The 20,035-nt window shown below is 40.9% G+C and overlaps 1 protein-coding gene across 2 annotated transcripts in view; it reads right to left on the bottom strand.

The window, feature by feature from the left end:
• Nucleotides 1–20,035, bottom strand: part of pcdh15b (protocadherin-related 15b) — a 1,734,278-nt gene that overhangs the window by 307,855 nt on the left and 1,406,388 nt on the right. For both annotated transcript variants that reach the window (XM_073027317.1, XM_073027316.1), the window contains exon 25: nt 16,315–16,620. In XM_073027317.1, the coding sequence (XP_072883418.1) occupies nt 16,315–16,620 (306 nt within the window). The remainder of the gene's footprint in view (nt 1–16,314; nt 16,621–20,035) is intronic.

Below are 20,035 nucleotides of genomic sequence, written 5' to 3'. Positions count from 1 at the left end.
GTTACTGAACCTACAGGGAACGCGCTATCTTAGATCTGGTCCTGTGCAACGAGACAGGTAAAATTAGTGATCTTGTAGTTAGGGATCCTCTTGGAAAGAGTGATCACAGTATGATTAGAGTTTCTCATACAAATGAAGGGTGCAATAGTTCGATCTAAAACCAGTGTACTATTCCTAAACAATGGAGACTGGGATGAGGAAGGTTTTGGCTGGTGTAGACTGGGAACACTGGCTGTATGGTGGGATGGTTGAGGAACAGTGGAAGACTTTCAAAGAGATCTTTCACGGTGCTCAACAAAAGTATATTCCAATTAAAAGCAAGGACAGTAAGGGTTGGTGATGGCCAGCCTTGGATAACTAAGGAAATAAAAGAAGGCATCAAACTAAAAGCTCCTGCATACAAAGTCGCCAAGAATAGTGGGGAACTGTAAGATTGGGAAAACTTTAAAAAGCAATAAAGAACCACTAAGCGAGCAATAAAGAAAAGGAAGCTAGATTATGAAAATGAACTAGGACAAAATATAAAAACTGAAAGTAAAATGAGAAACTTACTGGAGTTCTTTGAGGAAATAACAAGTGCAGCGGATAGTGGGGAACAGATGGATGTTATTTACTTGAACTTCCAGAAGGCGTTCGATAAGGTACCTCATAAAAGACATCCATAAGATAAGGATGCATAGAGTTGCGGGTATATTAGCATTGATAGAGGATTGGTTAACTAATAGAGAGCAGAGAGTTGGGATACATGGGTGTTACACTGGTTGGCAATCAGTGGTGAGCGGTGTGTCGCAGGGGTCGGTGTTGGGCCCGCAACTGTTTACAATACACATTAACGATCTGGAAGAGGGGACCAAGTATAGTGCATCTAAGTTTGTTGATGGTACTAAATTGAGTGGAAAAGCAAATTGTGCAGAAGATACGGAGTATGAAGAGAGATGTAGATAGGTTAAGCGAGTGGGCAAGAGTCTGGCAGATGGAGTACAATGTTGGTAAATGCGAGGTTATCCACTTTGGAAGGAAAAATGAAAGAGCAGATTATTATTTAAATAGTACAAAATTGCAGCATGCTGCTGTGCAGAGGGACTCGGGAGTGCTTGTGCATGAATCACAAAAGGTTAGTTTGCAGGTGCAGCACGTTATCAAGAAGGCAAATGGAATGTTGGCCTTCATTGCTAGAGGGATTGAATTTTAGAGCAGGGAGGTCATGCTGCTACTGTACAGGGTACTGGTGAGGCTGCACCTGGAGTACTGTGTGCAGTTCTGGTCTCTTTACTTGAGGAAGGATATACTGGCTTTGGAGGTGGTGCAAAGGAGATTCACCAAGTTGATTCCAGAGATGAGGGGTTTAGACTATGAGGAGAGATTGAGTCACCTGGGACTGTACTCGCTGAATTCAGAAGAATGAGAAGAGATCTTATAGAAACATATAAAATTATTAAAGGGATATATAAGATAGAGGCAGGAAAGTTGTTTCCACTGGTAGGTGAGACTAGAACTAGGGGATATAGCCTTAAGATTCAGGGGAGTAGATTTAGGACAGAAATGAGGAGGAACAGTTTTTTCCAGAGATTGGTGAATGTGTGAAATTATCTGCCCAATAAAGCAGTGGAGGCTATATTTAATACCAGGTTGGATAAATTTTTGCATAGTCGGGGAATTAAGGCTTATGGGAAAAGGCAAATAGGTGGAGATGAGTTCATGGTCAGATCAGCTATGGTCTTATTGAATGGCAGAGCAGACTCAATGGGCCAGATGGCCACTCCTGCTCCTATTTCTTAAGGTTCTTATGTTTAATGATCATAGACTATATTGTGCTAACCAAAGAAAATCGTTGTGAAATAAAGAACTGAATTTGAAATTCTCGTGTGGTTTTTATGTCATATTTGTATGTCATTCTGAATTAATTATGTATAAACCACAAAAGAATTTAATGCAGAATTCTTTCAAGATTCAGTTCAATTTATTTATCACATGTACTTTGAAACATACAGTGAAGTGTGTTCTTTGCATTAACAACCAACACTCTCAATGCTGTGCTGGAGGCAGACGATAGGTGTCACCATGTATTCCAGCAGCAATGTAGCATGCCCACAATACTTGGCAGATCAAGATAGAACATAATAAAATGGAAAACAACAAGCAGCAAAACAGCTTTAACAAAGCAAGCCCTGCTCCTCCCTCACAACCTGCAAACAAACAGTTCTCTAACCCTGATACAGGCTGTATTATTTGGCCTCCAGCCTCCCGAGGACTCTTAAGTTAAAAGGCAAAATGTTGGGACAGGCAGAACATTGTATTCTGGCATATTGGAACATGAGGAGATGAGGTGCTGCTCCTCAGGCTTACCTTGAGCTTTATGGAACAGTAGAGATACCAAATATAAAGTGTCAGAAGGAGTGGATGTAGAATTAAAGTGAAAGCTTGGGGACATAGTTATTGACTTCACGACTCAACATTGCATTGAATGATTTCAGACAATTACCAATTTCAGACATTTTCAACGTTTAGTTTTTTTTCTTCTCTTCTGATATTTCAGTCATCCCCTCCTATTCACACCTCCCTCCAGGATCAGCCCAAATCTATTAAAGTTTGGGGCGTCAGAGTTTGGAGTTCAAATCCAGCGCCGTCTGTATGGAGATTGTATGTTCTCCCCATGACCAGGTGGGTTCCTTTCAGTTTCCTCCTGTTGTCCAAAGACATACAGGTTGGGTGGTGATTGTAATTAGGCTAGGGTTAATACTTGGGTTGCTGGGCAGTGCAGCTCGTAGAGCTAGAAGCATGTGCTCCACTCTGTTTTCTGAATAAAATAAATATCTGAACTACTCACATTCAGACAGACAAACTACTGCTTGTGTCACTCAATTTTTTTCATGTTCTCCATCCAATCACAGACTATCTGTCCTTCACTCTCCTCTATCACTCCCTCATTTTACCACAACTCTGTATATGTTTCATTCCTAGTTTTACCCAGTGCTGATGGAAGATCATCTCCATAGATGCTACCTGACTATTTCCTTTTATTTCTTTAGTTATTGTGCCAGATGTAGCCATCCGCAGGGAGCTGGCTTCCGACATGGCTCACTGCAGAGTATTTGAATGTCAGAGAGCAAATTTACTGAGGATGATTTTGACAGCTAGAAATGCCTTGCTCCATGTTCATGGGCTGTCAAAACATTCATTGTTGTTTAATCCTTCTACAAACATTGAAAAACTCCTGGGAAATATGTATAAAATACTCATGTCAAAAATAATTAAAAAACTAAATAGTAAAAACTTGCATTCGTAAAAATCTAATTAAACTATCTAAATAGAATCAAATATACTTGCAGCCTTATCATTTTCCCGGCAGCTCGTTCTCTACCTTGTCCCATTATTATTGAACCTGGTGTACATAATGCAGGCTGTTAAACAGATTTCCCTGAGTAGAACTGCTGAAGTCTGTGGAGGTTTGCTCTTCCCAAATTAATTCCATGAGGAAGTCCCTAGTATTGGCCAATTGACAGGGATAAAAATGCTACTGTCAGTTTAAGCCCATGCTAGCTTTGGCTTTTAGTACCTTGTTGGAGTAACGTATATAAGCCCCAGCAGAAAAGCTGGAAGACTCGCTGCATTGTATTGGTCTTCATGAAATCACCATTAGATCCAATGTTGCCTTCAGCCACTGATACATTTAATGTGTTATAAGTAATATCTCTGTAATTCATTTTATCGCAATTGATGAATGGTTAGCACCATTTGCTTGCAATAAGTGGCTACCCATGATAAGCATGGATGGTGTTAGTTGGAGGAGATTGTAGTACATTAATTGTCAAATGAAACCCAAAGATAAGGCAAGTCAATAAATGATGTACTTCAGTCAGAAATTGATGAATGTTAAGCCAGCAACCATGTAGTTTACGTGATAGTAAGGCTGAGACTGAACAGAGAAATGTAAATTTTAATCCTCGGGTTGTTTGAGAGTCAAGTCTGGCTCTCCCATTTCACCTGTCATTTCACAGCTCTATTATCGGCTGGAGTAGCTTAAAGGGATCCATGAATTATGTACCTTTGGAGAGGAGAAAGAATGGGAAAATAAAGAGAGGGACAGCAAATCAGATAGATCACACTCAGTGAGAAGTGGCTGCTTCATAGACAAGAATTATTTGAATGTTTTCAATGATGTTTTAAACTCCTGAAACTGCAGTCTTGCTGGAGCTCTCTAGTGTGAGCTCCTGTTCACTCTGATGATATCAGGCCTTAACAGCAGTGATAATGTTCACGATTTATTAAATATGAAAAATAGCCACTAGAGATCTTGATATAAATATCTGAATAGGTCTGCCTCCTTCTTTTATATATTGCTTGTGGACTGCATCATTAGGAGGGAATAAATTCCTGTTCAGCTGATAGATAGAGGGCCTGAACACACATTCTCTACTACTTTGTGATGAGGATGTAAACCAGTATAGAAGTGTCATGAGATAACTGGTACTGGTGTTCTATGTGTTTTCAGTCATCAATACTGTTCTTCATTTGGCGTGACAAGCAGAATCAAGTATGCCACACTTTATGGAAAGTGAAGTGGATATTCCAAGCCTGTATACCGATCACAGAATATTGCCTTGAAAACACGAGGTGGGGGAGAGAGGGAGAGAGGAAAGGGAGAGGGAAGCGAGAGAGAGAAAAAGAGAGAAAGAGAGAGAGAGAGAGAGAGATATGCATGAACTGATACATTCAATACATTCGTATAACATAAAACAGTACAGCACAGCCCTTCACCCCATGATAACGTACTGACCTTTTAACCTACTCCAAAATCAATCTAATCCTTCCCTCCAACAGAGCCCTACGTTTTTGACTCTGATATATTTGCCTCTACCTCCATCCTGGTAAGTAACCTCGAAATACTTTATAAAACTTCTACATCATTCCTGTAATGAGAAGACCAGAACTAAACACAATACGCCAAGTGTGCTCTAACCGAAGTTTTATAGAGCTACGGCATTTCCTTGCGATCCTTGAACTGAATCCCGACTAATGTAGGCCAACACACCATAGGCTTTTTTAACCACATGTACTGTAACTTTAGGGGATCTATGGACACGGACCCCAAGATCCCTCTGTTCCTCCACACTGTTAATAATGCTGCCATTAACCCTGTATTCTACCTTCAAGTTCAACTTCCCAAAGTGAGTCACTCCACACTTTTCTGGAGAGAATTTTGTCTCCCACTTCTCAGGCCAGCTCTACATCCTATCAATGTCTTGTAGCCTGGGACAACTTTCTACACTACCCACAACACCACCAACTTCCATATCACCTGCAGACTGACGACCCCATACTTCGACTTCCTCCTCCAAGTCTTTAATAAAAATCACAAAGAGCAGGGGTCCCAGAGCATATCCCTACAGAACACCACTGGTTGCCAACCTCTGGATAAAATATGTTCCATCCACAACCACAGTCTGCCTTCTGTAGGCAAGCTAATTCTGAATCCATGCAGCCATGTTTCCCTGGATCTCAAGCCTCCTGACTTTCTCAATGAACTTACCTTGGGGAACCTTGTCAAATGCCTTACAAAATGCTTTACTGTTTTTTTGATTCGTTCAAAGAAACAGGCTAGCTGAGACACTCTGGGGAGGCAACTGTGATATACTTGCTGGGCCAATCTGAACTCCTGATTCTGCAGCTAGCGTTCCATTGACTTGCATAGCTAGGGGCTCCAGTACTGCTTTTGTAGTCTGTTGCTTTTGTTCTGTGAGGAGACCTCTGGAAAGTGTGTAGCTGTGATGAATGGTGCTGTGTCTGTGCACAACTACATATCAATGGAATAAAATCACGGACGTGTGAGTGCACTTTAACTGACGTATTCACATTGCAGTGAAAGAGAGAGAGATAAGAGCATAAAGAGCATTGTGCATGCATAGCCAACAGATCAATACACATGCAAAGACACAGATTAATACGCATGCGTAGACAACAGTCCATACATAGTGCTAAGGAGAGTCATTGCTCTAAAAGAAATAGATCCATACGTTAAACTTCCTCCCCCTTTAGATTAATGCAACATAAAATTGTATATGTGCAAAACATTCTATTTCCCTTTCATAAACAATACTCCAAATAAACGTACGTAACAGCCTGGAAAAGGTTTCACTGCTAACATAATGGTCTTTCTGCAGAAGCAGTGTTTGGGTTCTAGTCAGAGATTACAGGTGCTTTGCAATGTGAGCTGTCCAATGAGGAGAGTGTGCTTTTGTGTTGTGTGCCTGACATCGGTGTGAGCAGGGGTCTTTCGTTTGGCAGGAGTTGAAGAGTGAAGACGCTGGGGAGAATTGATCGTAGGTTACGACCTGCTGGGAGAAAGGTTTGTTCGAGATGGATTGCGAGCGACGTTCAGAACGTGGTGTGTGCTTTCACGCAGACCGAGGGCCCAGCGCACAAGTGACAGAGAAGGTCAAGATGAGCTCCAACTTGTGCACATTTGACTGTTTAATTATAAAGGGCCCTATTTGTTCTTTTCTTTACTAACCCTTTAGTTAAGTAAGATTCATAAATATAATTCCTTTAATAGTATGCAGTGTGCTGTCCGTCATTTCTTGGCACTGAGTTGTAACAGGGTAGCAAATTACACAGCATCCTCTCACACCAGGGTTTGGAATGGGAGAGCCTTCTCAATCGCAGCATGGGTTTGGAGGACCAGAGTGTGTATTCCCTAGACTTACGCAGCTAAGGAAAGCAGGTGGTTTCACATACTTGCACAATAACAGTCCATAACTAACTTCACTATACTAAAGATTCAGTCTTTTGGGTGGTGCTCTGTTTCTTTCTGGACCTGTGCGGTGGCATCAGGTTTGGTCGGTGCCTCAGTTGCTGGTGTCTCATTGCTGTTAGTGACATGATCATCACTGAGAGGTAAGTCCGGTGGCTGTAATGTGCCCGTCTTGTTGGATGCAGTTGGCTCAGGTGTGTTCTTCGGTTGCACATCCAGTATCTGGTCCACATGACGTCTTCACGTATGATCTTCAACATCCACTCAGTACATCAGTAGTCCAATTCTTTTAGCTATCCTACCAGGTGTCCATCTGTTGTCTTTGTAATTGCACGCTAGGACTTCCAGTCCAATCTTGAAGCTCCTTGCCACTTCACATGGCAACTGGCAGAACTGTTTATTCTGCACTTCCCTCCGTAGATCTGGTTTCAGGAGGTCCATGTGAGATCTCAGATTCCTGCTCACGAACAGTATTGCAGGTGTTTGATTTGTCATTGCATGAACAGAGTTCCAATACACAAAAAGGAAGTTGTCCACGTTGTGCTGTAGAGAACTGTCCTCCTTGTCCATAGCTTTAATGGACTTCTTGAAGGTTTAGATAAACCTATCGGCTAACCCATTCATTGCTGGGTGGTGAGGAGCTGACTTGAAATGCCTGATGCCATTTTTCTTCACCAACAGTCAGAATTCTTCTGGCATGTATTGTGGTCTGTCGTCACTCTCAGTTGTTCTCTAAAGCCGTTTCTGGCGAAGATAGTCCTCAATGTGGAGACCGTCTTTGCTGAGGTGGTTGACTTCATTGGTATAACCTCCTGCCACTTCAAATGAGCATCTACAGCAATCAGAAACATTGAATCGATGAATGGCACAGCAAAGTCAACATGTGCTCTTTGCCGTGGTGAAGACGGCCACTCCCATGGGTGTAATAGTGCCTGTGGGGGTGCATTTTGAACTTCTTGGCATCCCAAACAGCTTTTGGCCAAGTTTTCAATCTATCTCTTCATCTTGACTGCACCCATTTGTCCTTCATGTAGATTCTCTAACACTCTGGTACGCAGTTTAGATGGAACAACAATACGAGATCTACACATCAGCATTCTATGACCTACCCATTGAGAATTCTTGACACAGGGTTACCATGAGCTGGCCATCCTTGTATGGTGATTTCATAGACTTTTGACAATGTCGGGTCATTCATTGCTTCCCTTTGTATTTCAGAATTTGTGACCGTAAACTGGCCCACCGATACAGTGTGGAATACTTCTGCTGGGTCACAGCATGACGACTTTTCTTCTTCAGTTGCAAACAATGGAAGGCATGACAAGCCATCAGCAATACTATGTTGTTTAGTACTCTTGACCTCTATGTCATAAGTGTGGGCTCCTCGGAACAGTGCCCAACATTGTTATCGGGTAGCAGCCATCATTGGAATTCCCTTTCTGGGCTTGAAAATGGACACAAGGGGCTGGTGATCTGTCTCTAGTGTATACCTTTGTCTGCAGAGGTAGCGAGGGAACTTCTTTATTCCCCATTGCAGACTAAGGGCCTCTCAGTTGATCTGAGCATTCTTCGCTCATCGGTAAACTTGATGCAAATGAAATCGAGCGTTCAGATCCATCTTTCATGATGTGTGACAAAATAGCCCCCAATGCCTTAACGGGATGCATCACATGCCAGTCTGATGGGCAGGGATGGATTATAATAGGTAAGCAGTTCATCGGATGTTATTAGTCTCTTTGTTTCCTCAAGTGCTTATTCACTTCTTTCTGACCATTCCCACTTTGCTCCTGTCTGCTACAGTGCATTCAATGGATGCAGCACTGTAGCAATGTTTGAGAGAAACCGCTGGTGGTAGTTTACAAGGCCCAAGTATGACCTGAGTTATGACATATTTTCCGGTTTGGGTGCCTGTAGCACTCTTCAGTTTTCTCTTGTGACCTATGTAAGCCACACTTGTCAATGACATGTCCACAATATGAGATTTCATTCTTGAAAAGCTCACATTTCTCTCTCTTTGTGCACAGACCATACTCAATCAGCTTGGTAAGCACTTTACCAAAGTTCTGAAGCTGCTCTTCATCATTCTTGCCAGTCATGATTATGCCATCAAGGTAACACTGCATTCCTGGGTTATCTTGGAGCACTTGGTACATTGCTCTTTGCCAAATTGCTGGAGCAAATGCGATGCCAACGATGAGACAATTATACTGGGACAGTCCCTTGTGAGTGTTGATTGTGAGGAACTTTCTGCTTGACTCCTCACTCTCCATTTGCAGATAAGCTTGTGACAAGTCAATCTTTGAAAACCTCTCCCTGTCTGGCAAAGATGCAAAAATGTCTTCTATTTGTGGCAGGGGATACTGCACAGTGTACAGCACTGGGTTGCTGCTCATCTTAAATTCCCCACTTATATGAATGGTTCCAGCCTTCCCTTTCTTGATCACTGGGACAATGGGTATGGCCCATCACTCCACTCAACCTTGGAGAGAATTCCAGATGCCTCCAAGCTCTGAAGTTTAGCATCCACTTTAGGACGTAGTGTGTAAGGCACTGGACGTGCTTTATGGAATCTTGGTGTTGCTACTTCATTCAATTCAATTTTGGCCTTCATGCCTTTGAGTTTACCAATCCTCTTCTCAAACACTTTTTTATTAGCATTAAGCAGCTGTGTCAGTCTCTTGTCAGTGCTACCATCTTGGCTGCAGTTGCCTGTTGATGCCACATATGCCACAATTCCTTTCAGTTTGCCTTTGGGAGACAGTTTCTCGCCAGTGTAGGTCTTTAGCATCACTGAGGTCTTCTCTAATGGTAGCTTAGAAAATAGTCTATTGTAGTTAACCTCAGGAATTATAAACAAAAGCTGATCCTGTGTCCACTTCCATTTTCAGTTTTACACCAGACACATCTGTTGTAACGTGTAGACCTATTTCTTTTAGAGCAATAACTCCCCTTAGCACTATGTACGGACTGTTGTGTACACATGCGTATTGATCTGCTGGCTATGTATTCATTCTCATTCTCTCTCTCTCTCTGTCTCGCCCCTGAACAGTCGGTGCAGTTTGTGATACTTTCTGACATACAGGTTTGCACGTCACCAGTTTGTTGTGTCTGTGCACAACATACCAAGTAAATAAAAACATGCACATGGGAGGTGGCTTTAACTGGTGCATTCATATTGCAATGAGAGAGAGAGAGGAAAAGGAATGCACATGTGTTGCCAACAGATCAATGTGCATGTGCAGACAACATGTCAATATGCATGCATTGACAACAATCCATACGTAGTGCTAAGGAAAGTTATTGCACTAAAAGAAATAGATTCATACATTACACTTAACAGTTCTGCAATTGTTCTAAATATCTGAATCTCTGCTCTTCATGATGATCATCTTTGCTGCAGTATGTGTTTCACGCTATACTTACTTCAATCTCCCTGCCTGGCACAAAATTAAACCCAGACTAGGCCAGGGAGAGTCTGGGTTGCTTGGATATTTGCCTGTTTGATAACATTTATGTTCTAAGTCTCAGACTGCAGACTTAAGTACATAATCCTAAAGCTCCAATGAGCTATTGAAATAGCTGAAGGTGTGAACTGTGAAATAAGATATTCAACAAAACACACGTTAGCTAATTCTGTTTAGGTGGCACTAAAGATCACAGAAACACAAGGGTTTCTATGCTGCCACACTTCAATATTCCTCTTTTAAATAACATCACCAAAACAGATCTGTCACTCACTCTTGTGCTTCCATTCATCGTTCAATGATGTACACAGTGACCACAGTTCAAAGCAATATCTGCATTGTTCTGTGCTTAGGTTGCATTTAGCTGCACACCAGGAGAGTTGAAACCCAAGACGCTTGTATTAAGTCTAAAACATTAGAGTTATAAATCAAAACTACTGACATGCTATTTGTGTGAACTGGGAGTCTCACTCGGTTCAAAAGTTCTGATGCAGATCTACCATGGACTCTCGGTCGATAATTGCAGTACTGACAGAGTACTGAGAGGAGTGATATGGTGTACAAAACAAATAATACTTCAAAACCAGGACCACAAGGCTTTTTAGAATCAGAACTCTAATCAGAATCAGGTTTATTATTACTGACATGTCATGAAACCTGTTGCTTTGTGGCAATACTACAGTTCAATACATGAAAATAATTTAAGTTATAATAAGAGTATGTAAAAAATAAATAAATGGTGGAAAAAGAGAGCAAAATAGTGAGATAGTGTTCATGGATTCATTAACTATTCAGAAATCTGATGGTGGATGGGAAGAAGTTGTTCCTAAAACGTTGAGTGTGCGTCCTCAGGTTCCTGTACCTGCTCCCGATGGTAGTAATGAGAAGAGGGCATATTCGGAATAGTGAGGGTACTTCATGATGGATGCCGTATTCTTAAGGCATTTCCTTTTCAAGATGTTCTCAATGATGGCAAGGCTATTGCCTGAGTCTACAACCCTCTGCAGCCTCTTTTGATCCTCCAATATGAAATGCCAATGTCCACTGCGGAACGTCCAAGGTTACACATTGTAATGGAGGGACAGGAAGGTAGGGAAAGGGAGTGACATGGCTATGTTGGCAAAGGATGTCATCAAATCAGTTGAAAGATGTGACAGAGGATTGGAAGATGTTGAATTCTTGTGGGTTGAATTAAGAAACTGCAAGGGAAAAAGGACCCTGATGGCAGTTATATACAGGCCTCTCAACAGTACCTGGGATGTGGACCACAGATTACAATGGGAAATAGAAAAGGCATATCACAATGGCAATGTTATGATAGCCATGGGAGACTTTAACATCCAGGTCATTTGGGAAAATCAGGTTGGTAAGGAATCTCAAGAGAGTGAGTTTGTTGAGTGCCTATGAAATGGCTTTTAGAGCAGTTTTTCATTGAGCCTACTAGGGGATCAGCTATGCATGATTGGGTGCTATGTAACGAACTGGAGCTGATGATTGAGCTTAAGGTAAAAGAACCCTTAGGAGACAGTGATCACAATGTACTTGAGTTCAACTTGGAATTTGATAGGGAGAAAGTAAAGTCTGACGTAGCAGTATTTCAGTGGAGTAATGGTTTGAGCGAAGAGTTGGCCAAAGTAAATTGGAAGGAGATGCTGGCAGCGATGACAGCAGAGCAGAAATGGCACAAGTTTCTGGGAAAAATGAGGAAGGTGCAGGACAGATGTATTCCAAAAACAAAGAAATACTTAAGTGGCAAAATAGTACAACCGTGGCTGACAAGGAAAGTGAAAGCCAATGTAAGTGCAAAGGAGAAGGCATACAACAAAGTAAAATTTAGTGGGAAGATAGAGGACTGGAAAGCTTTTAAAAACCTAGAGAGAGCAACTGAAATAATCATTAGGAGGGAAAAGATGAAAAATGAAAGAAAGCTAGCAAACAATATAAACGTGGATAGTAAAAGCTTTCTCAAGAATATAAAAAATAAAAGAGAGCCGAGAATGGATATAGAACCTCTAGAAAATGAGACTGGAGAAATAATAACGCAGGACAAGGAGATGGCAGATGAACTAAATGAGTATCTTGCATCAGTCTTCACTGTGGAAGACATTTGCAGTGTGCCAGATGTTGAAGGGTGCGAGGGAAAATAAATGAGTGCAAGTTACTATTACAAGGGAGAAGGTGCTGAAAAAGCTTAAAGATCTAAAGGTACCTAAGCCACCCGGACCAGATGAACTGCACCTAGGGTTCTGAAAGAAGTAGCGGTAGAGATTGTGGAGACATTAGTAATGATCTTTCAAATATCACTGGACTCTAGCAGGTGCCAGAGGACTGGAAAATTGCAAATGTCACTGCACTCTTTCAGAAAGGAAAACAGTAGAAAGGAAATTACAGACCAATTTGCCTGACCTCTGTGGTAGATGTTGGAGTCAATTGTTAAGGATGAGGTATGGAGTACTTGGTGACACAGGGCAAGAGAGGACAAAGGAGCATGGCTTCCTTAAGGGAAAATCTTGAAGGACTTAGACAGATTAGCAGAAAGTGGCAAATGAACAACAATGTTGGAAAATGTATGCTCATGCACTTTGGCAGCAGAAATAAATATGCAGACTATTTTCTAAATGGGGAGAAAATCCAAAACTCTGAGATGTAAAGGGACTTGGGAGTCCTTGTGCAAAACACCCTAAAGATTAACTTTCAGGTTGAGCTGGTGGTGAGGAAGGCAAAGCAATGTGAGCATTTATTTCAAGAGGTCTAGAATAGAAAGGCAAAGATGTGATGATGAGGCTTTATAAAGCACAAGTTAAGTCTCAGCTTGAGTACTGTGAAGAGTTTTGGGCTCCTCATCGAAGAAAAGATGTGTTGGCATTAGAGAGGGTTCAGAGGAGGTTCACAAGGATGATTCCGGGAATGAAAGGGTTAACATATGAGGACTGTTTGATGGCTCTGGGTCTGTACTCACTGGAATTTAGAAAGATGAATGCTGAAAGGCCTAGACAGAGTAGATGTGGAAAGGATATTTTCTATGGCAAGGGCATCTAGGACATGAGGGTACAGCCTCAGGATACAGGGGTGTCCATTTAAAACAAAGACGCAGAAAAAATTCTTTAGCCAGAGAGTTGTGAATTTGTGGAATTTGTTACCACAGGCAGCTGTGGAGGCCATGTCGTTGGTGTGTTTAAGGCAGAGATTTATAGGACTTTGATTGGACATGGCATCAAAGGTTACAGGAAGAGGCCAGGGAGTGGAGCTGAGGAGAGGGAAAAAAGCATCAGCCATGATTGAATGGTGGAGCAGACTTGATGGGCCAAATGGCCTAATTCTGCTCCAATGTCTTATGGTCTTAATGGAGATGATAATGTAACTAGTCAGAATACTCTCCATGGTACATCTATAGAAATTTACAAGTCTTTGGTGACAAGCTAAATCTCCTCAAACTCCTAATGAAGTATAATTGCTGGCACGTCTTCTTCATAATTGCATTAATATATTGGGCCTAGGATAGATCCTCCGAGACATTGATGCCAAAGAACTTGAAGCTGTTCAGCCTTTTCCACTGCTAATCCCTCGATGCAGATTGGTGGATATTTGCCAGACTTTCCCTTCCTGAAGTCCACAATCAATTCCTTGGTCTTACTGACGATGAGTTGTTGGTGTTGTTGCAACACTACTCAACCAGTCAACCTATCTCACTCCTGTGTGTCTGCTTGTCACCATCTGTGGTTTTGCCAACAATATGTCACAGGTGAATTTATAGATGGCATTTGAGTTGTGTCTAACCACACAGTCATGAATGTAGAGAGAGAGTAGAGCAGTGAGCAAATCACACATCCTTGAGGTGTGCCTATGCTGATTGTCGGTGAGATGTTATTCCTGTAAGCAGACTGTGGTCTTCCAATGAGTAATACGTTCCATGTGGAAAGTGCTTTATAAATTTTGCCTCCTTACAGTCCCGTGAGATCAGGGAAACTTATTTTCATTCTCATTATGTGGGTTCTGAGAGAGCAAAAAAAAGCTACTGTGGGACATGACGACTCTGCCGTGGGCAGAGTAGGGGGACAGTGAGTTTAAAAGACAGTGCACTCCCGTCTCTGCTAAATGTGTGTCCAAAGGCATCCCATTTAAAAAAATTATTTATCTATCCATCTGTTTGTTTGTTTATTTATTTATTTAGAGATAAAGCACAGAATAGACCCTTCGAGCCGGGCAGCTAGCGCCCCCTGATTTAACCCTAGCCTAATCATAGGACAATTTACAATGTTCAATTAACTGACTAATTGGTGCATCTTTGGACTTTGGTGGGAAACTGGAGCATGCAGGGGAAACCAATGCATTTCATGGGGAGGACGAACAAACTCCTTACAGCGTACGCTGGGATTGAACTTTGATGTCCAATGCCCCGAGCTATAATAGTACCACAATAGCCGCTACTATGGCTAACATTTCTCCAGCTCTCCACATTTTATGTGGATTTCAACAAGTAACTGAGGATTTTCCCTGAAGAATTTGAAAGCATCCTTGAAGCATTTTCTCAGTCCTTTCAGCAAGACTTGCACTGACAGAATTTGAAATAGAGCCCCTGTTTTGGGTGTCTAACATCAGTATCAGTATCTGTGGATGATGTAGCAATGAGTAGGAGTAATTAGATCCTCAACAATTTAAGGATGTGATGCTGGGAGAAGATGCTGACATTGCTTTGTTTATCTTGAAAATTAATTCAGAAGATGTTTTGGAGACAGTCTCTCCAGAGCTTTAACATGTTGGCTATAGGTGGTCCAATTCTCTGACAGAACAGTTGGAAACGCAACCTTATTTTTTCAGTACTTTACAGATTTTTGTTTTTGCACTACACTGCTACTACAAAAGAACAGATTTCATGTCATATATCAGTGATAAATCTAATGCTGAACATAAACAAGAGAAAAACTGCAGATGCTGGAAATCCAAGCAACACACACAAAATGCTGGAGGAACTCAGCAGGCCAGGCAGCATCTATAGAAAAGAGTAAGCAGTCGACGTTTCAGGCAGAGACCCTTCATTAGAACTAATTCTGAATCTGATTTATATGACCATAAACTTGCCTTAACTTAACATTCCACCAAACTAAGAGAAATGCAGGAAGCAGCATTAACCATCAAATACAGTATAGCCTACTTTGATCTTAGACAAGACATACTTCATAAATTGAAAGGACCATGAAGAATCCCTCTTACATCTGGTTGGCCACAAGTGACTCAATTCCAGTGCAATCAGGTATCAAACAAGAGAGTATAATTTTTTCAATGATTTTCTCAGCATTTCTTGCCACAATACTGCATTTCAACTCTAACCACCATCCTCTGCAGTGAAGCTAATCTACAGAACAAATGGGTGTAGGTGGTTGGGATGACTTTAGTCACTTCAACTCCAGGACTCCAGTCATCCCAACACCCCAACTCTGTCACTCATTCATCTGCTACAGGCACGTTTTATGTAAGTACACACTTGGAGGCAAAGCTCATTATTGCACCATTGAAGCATACAAGAGTCTAGGCTTTAAGCTAAACATGTGCAAAATAAAAACATGTTCTTTCACTGTCTGCAAATTCTAGTAAATATTCCTTTAAATTTCAGGGAGATAACACATAACGATAAAGAAACGTAAATCAAATATAGATCACATTCAAGAATGACTTCAAGTAAAATTTAAACAGAAACTAGAACTGACTTTGGAATCAAGTGACTGGCATTGGTATTATTACGGGGAATGAAACAGAGTAGGTTTGAGGTGAATAGAGATTGGTTTGAGGTTAGGTTTCTAGAATATATTTTTTTTTAAAGTCACAGTAAATGTCTGGAAAGGAGCAAGTCTATTGGATCTGAAGAAGGGGCATGATTGCAGTCAGAGCATGAGTCAATAGAATGGGGTCCTAAATTCTTCTTGGCAACTGTGCCTTCTCTGTTTGCCATGATGTTCATTTGAGATTGGTCAGAAGACATTGATTACAAATCTCTTTCCAATGAATATAATAGTTGTCCCAGCATATGCTTTCCCTGTAGAAACAGTTACAAGGCTATAAATGCCGTGAATTCATGCCGTGCACCAATTTGGTTTAGCTTACCTGTAGCTGCAGAATGACCATTCCAGCTTCATTGTTCTCTGGCACAGACACAATGTAGGTGGATTGTGAGAAAACAGGACTGTTGTCATCAACATCAAGGACTCTGATCGGGACAGTCAAGGTCGAGCGGCGAGGATTCTGAGCTCCATCTGAAGCTTCCACAAGCAGGTCATACCTATCTTTGGTCTCTCGGTCCAGTGACGTCATTGTGTAAATGCTACCATTTGACGTTATTCTGAAAAGGTTATTGAAGTTTCCCAAACTGTAGTGAATCTGCCCATTAATACCTGCATCTGGATCAGTGGCCTGAGGAAGAAGAAACATAATTATTTTAATATGACATGCAGATCCTGTTGCATTGCTGAATGCATTTATGTATTTATTTACTTATTGTATTTTTTATTTTTCTGTAAATGCCTGCAAGTAAATAAATCTCAAGGTAGTATTTGTGACATATATGTACTTTGATAATAAACTTGCTTAAAACTTTGAAAACTTTTTTTTTTAACATTGAACAACATACGTCCAGGTTAGGCCTATCAGTTGCATCCATCCACCCTTACCTCAGCTAGATGTGACCACACTGAGCTTCCACACTCTGGGGTTTGGCAGCGTGGTGCAGAGGGCAAGGGGGGCAGGGGGAGGCGGGCGTCAGGATCCTAAGTTTCTCAGCCACTGATAGAAGGCAAAGCCATTTGCGCAGCCTGTTAACATGGCACTCGGTGATGTACAAACCACATTAAAATAGATTTAAATAATTAACAAAAAGAAAAGGCGCTCCAGAAAAACTTATCTCCTCTTACTTGATACAGCATTCTTAATTCTTGTTCTTATTCACATTATCAATCCGAAACAGTTAAAGAAAACAGCTAAAACATTTTTAAAACAGAATGATGTTTTTTCTTCATCTCAAAGTTGTGATCTCACAAAATGCAGCCATGTAAAGCCATCCTCAATAATTTCTCACGCTCAGTCAGTGGCTGAAGGCAGTAACACAGCCATTAGAATACAATATATAGTCTGATGGAACACTGCCAGATGAGGATAGACTTAATCATAAAGTGATCACCTTTGAATAAGATTGTGACTGACATCACAGTAACCTTAACTCCTACCTCCTACCCATTGATCTTTCACCCCCTGAATTTCAAGAATCCACTTGTGTTTGCCTTAAAAATATTCACCTCACACTTTCAGGAAAGGAGTTCCAAATATTTTTTAAGAGAATGAAAATACCCCTTATTTCTTTCTAAAGTAAGACTGGGCAGGAGGTACAGAAATCTTAAGTATCACAGACCTAGCTTCAGGAATAGCTTCTGTCCTACAACCATGAGGTTCTTGAATCAGCCTACACAGCCCTAATCCTGCCTTTGCAATGGAACACTATGAACCTCCCGGTACACTATCATAGACTTCTGCTTCCCCTCCCCCCCACAAATACCTTGTTCAGTACAGTTTGTTTGCTTCACTGACAGTATAATATATTTGATTTACAGTATGTTTTATGTGTTGTCAAATGCCTGTTATGCTGCTGGAAGCAGGTTTTTCATTATACCTGTACCTCACTGTAATTGTGCTCATGACAATAAATTCCACTTGACTTGACTCCATATTTTTGAACCGTAACTTTGTAGTTTTAGCTTTCCCACAACAGGAATTATCCTCTTCCATATTCACTCTGTGAAGACCCCTACTGGATTTTGCCATTTCAATTAAGTATCCTCTTACTCTCGGACACCAAGGGCAGATTTCCCAAAATTAAATCTTCAAAGCTGCAGCTTTGTATTTATAACCTAATCAACTGAAAGACTCTGAACATGGACATATGACATGACTGCAACTTTTATTCCTCTCAAGAAAATAAGGCCATTTCCATTAGGTTAGAAGTAATTTGCAGGCTCCATTATGACTTCAGCAATATTAGAAAACAATGTTCTACTTTCCGTGCACGACTTTGAAAGAGAAATGATGCCCATTAATTTAGGTAAAATTTTCAAGCCTCTGGTAATTTGATCTAGGTTGACAGATATTGATTGTAAAATCACATTGTTGCAGTCGCTATCAGAAATAATTTTCTTTATATTTTGTTTAATATTCATGAGAGTGAATGTAGTGCAAGAAGCTTATTCCTGATACCGTATCTGCATGTTGATTACAATATTTCTGGCTCAAGAAATCTATAATTTCCCAAACTGGAAAATCAATTCAGGTGATAGCATGGTGTGTGTGGAATACCAAAAGACAAGGAGAATTCACAGTCCTCTGAATAATCTCTCACTGCTTGAAGAGTTATTATTCAAGACATGCCTTAGGGGTAACGATCAGCTATTACACAGAAATTTATTAAAGCTCAGCTTGCAGAAGACAGAATAAAAGTCTAAAATGCATATACCATTTTACTATAGTTTTGCACATTTACTTCTTAATAACCTTCCTTGAATTATAAGGCTAAAAATAAGGATGATCTCTGGTAAATGCACAATATTCAATTGCATTTGCAAGAAATTAGCAAATAGAGCAGCCATAACCTTCATAATACGGTAAGTGATAAATAGCAAGTGACATTCGTGTCACAAAAGTGTTAAACAAGGACCTTATCCAACAAGACAGTGCCTAACCATCTATCCTTCATTTTCAATGGTATTAGACATTGCCAGGTGCTGCACAATGAAGTTCCAAGGTTGGGGTGGGATGGGGGTGATGGGAGCCTGCATCACCAACCAGAAACTTAATCAGAACAAATGCTAGATTTCATGTGGAGAGTGCCTCTGCTCCTGAATTCACAGATCCTTTCCACCAATTGAAAGTCAGATGTGTGAGAGAAAGCTCTGCGACCCTTGGGAATATTGACGATTCCACTCACTGTCTGAGATCAATAGTTATTTCTGCATCAGAGGCTGGTCTTCCTACTCCAGATCTAATTTGATATGACACAAATGGGCAAGTTCAGCCTACACATATGGCAACTAAATGACCTTGAAGCAGTGGATAGTAATATATTCCTTGTGACAAATAAGGATCTTGGATACAAAACTTGAATATGAATTGTGCTGTCAACAATGGAGAAGATGCAACTAAATACAGAGGCTCTGCCCAATGCTCAGAGGAGCAGCTAAGGAGACTGAGTACTTCATCTGAAGACAGTAATGCAGAAGACTATGGCTTCACAGCATTCCGGAGAAAAGAAGCAGGAGGGTGTTTGTCAATGCCCAGGCCAGGACTTACTGCTCAGATTGCCTAGAAAACTTACTGCTTCCTTTACCACATCAGGAACCACCTTTGAATTGTTATTACCCTTCAACCATCATCCCCTGAACCGGTGTGAACTGCTTCACTCACCTCAACTCTGAACTGATTCCACAACCTACGGACTCACATTGAAGGACACTGCAACCCATGTTTTCAGCATTATTTATTTATTCATTATTGTATTTGCACAGTTTTGTTTTCTTTTGCAGATAGGTTGTTTGTCAGCCTTCATGTGTAGTTTTTCATAAATTGTATTGTATTTCTTTATTTTCCTATAACTGCCTGCAAGGTAGCATATGGTGATATATGCGTACTTGGATAATAAATTTCCTTTGACTTTGTCAGATATCCTTCAGTACATGGCAACCTTCTCATTCAGAAGGATGTGTATAAAGGCCCAATCCAGAGAATTGGGCCAACAACCTACTTCAGTACTCTTGGTATGCTGCAACTTGTTTGCAGAGTGGAGCAT

This window comes from Hemitrygon akajei, chromosome 23 (genome assembly GCF_048418815.1).
Source record: "Hemitrygon akajei chromosome 23, sHemAka1.3, whole genome shotgun sequence".
Taxonomy (NCBI): domain Eukaryota; kingdom Metazoa; phylum Chordata; class Chondrichthyes; order Myliobatiformes; family Dasyatidae; genus Hemitrygon; species Hemitrygon akajei.
The sequence above is the reverse complement of the archived record's forward strand: the minus strand, read 5'-3'. Positions and strand labels throughout refer to the sequence as shown.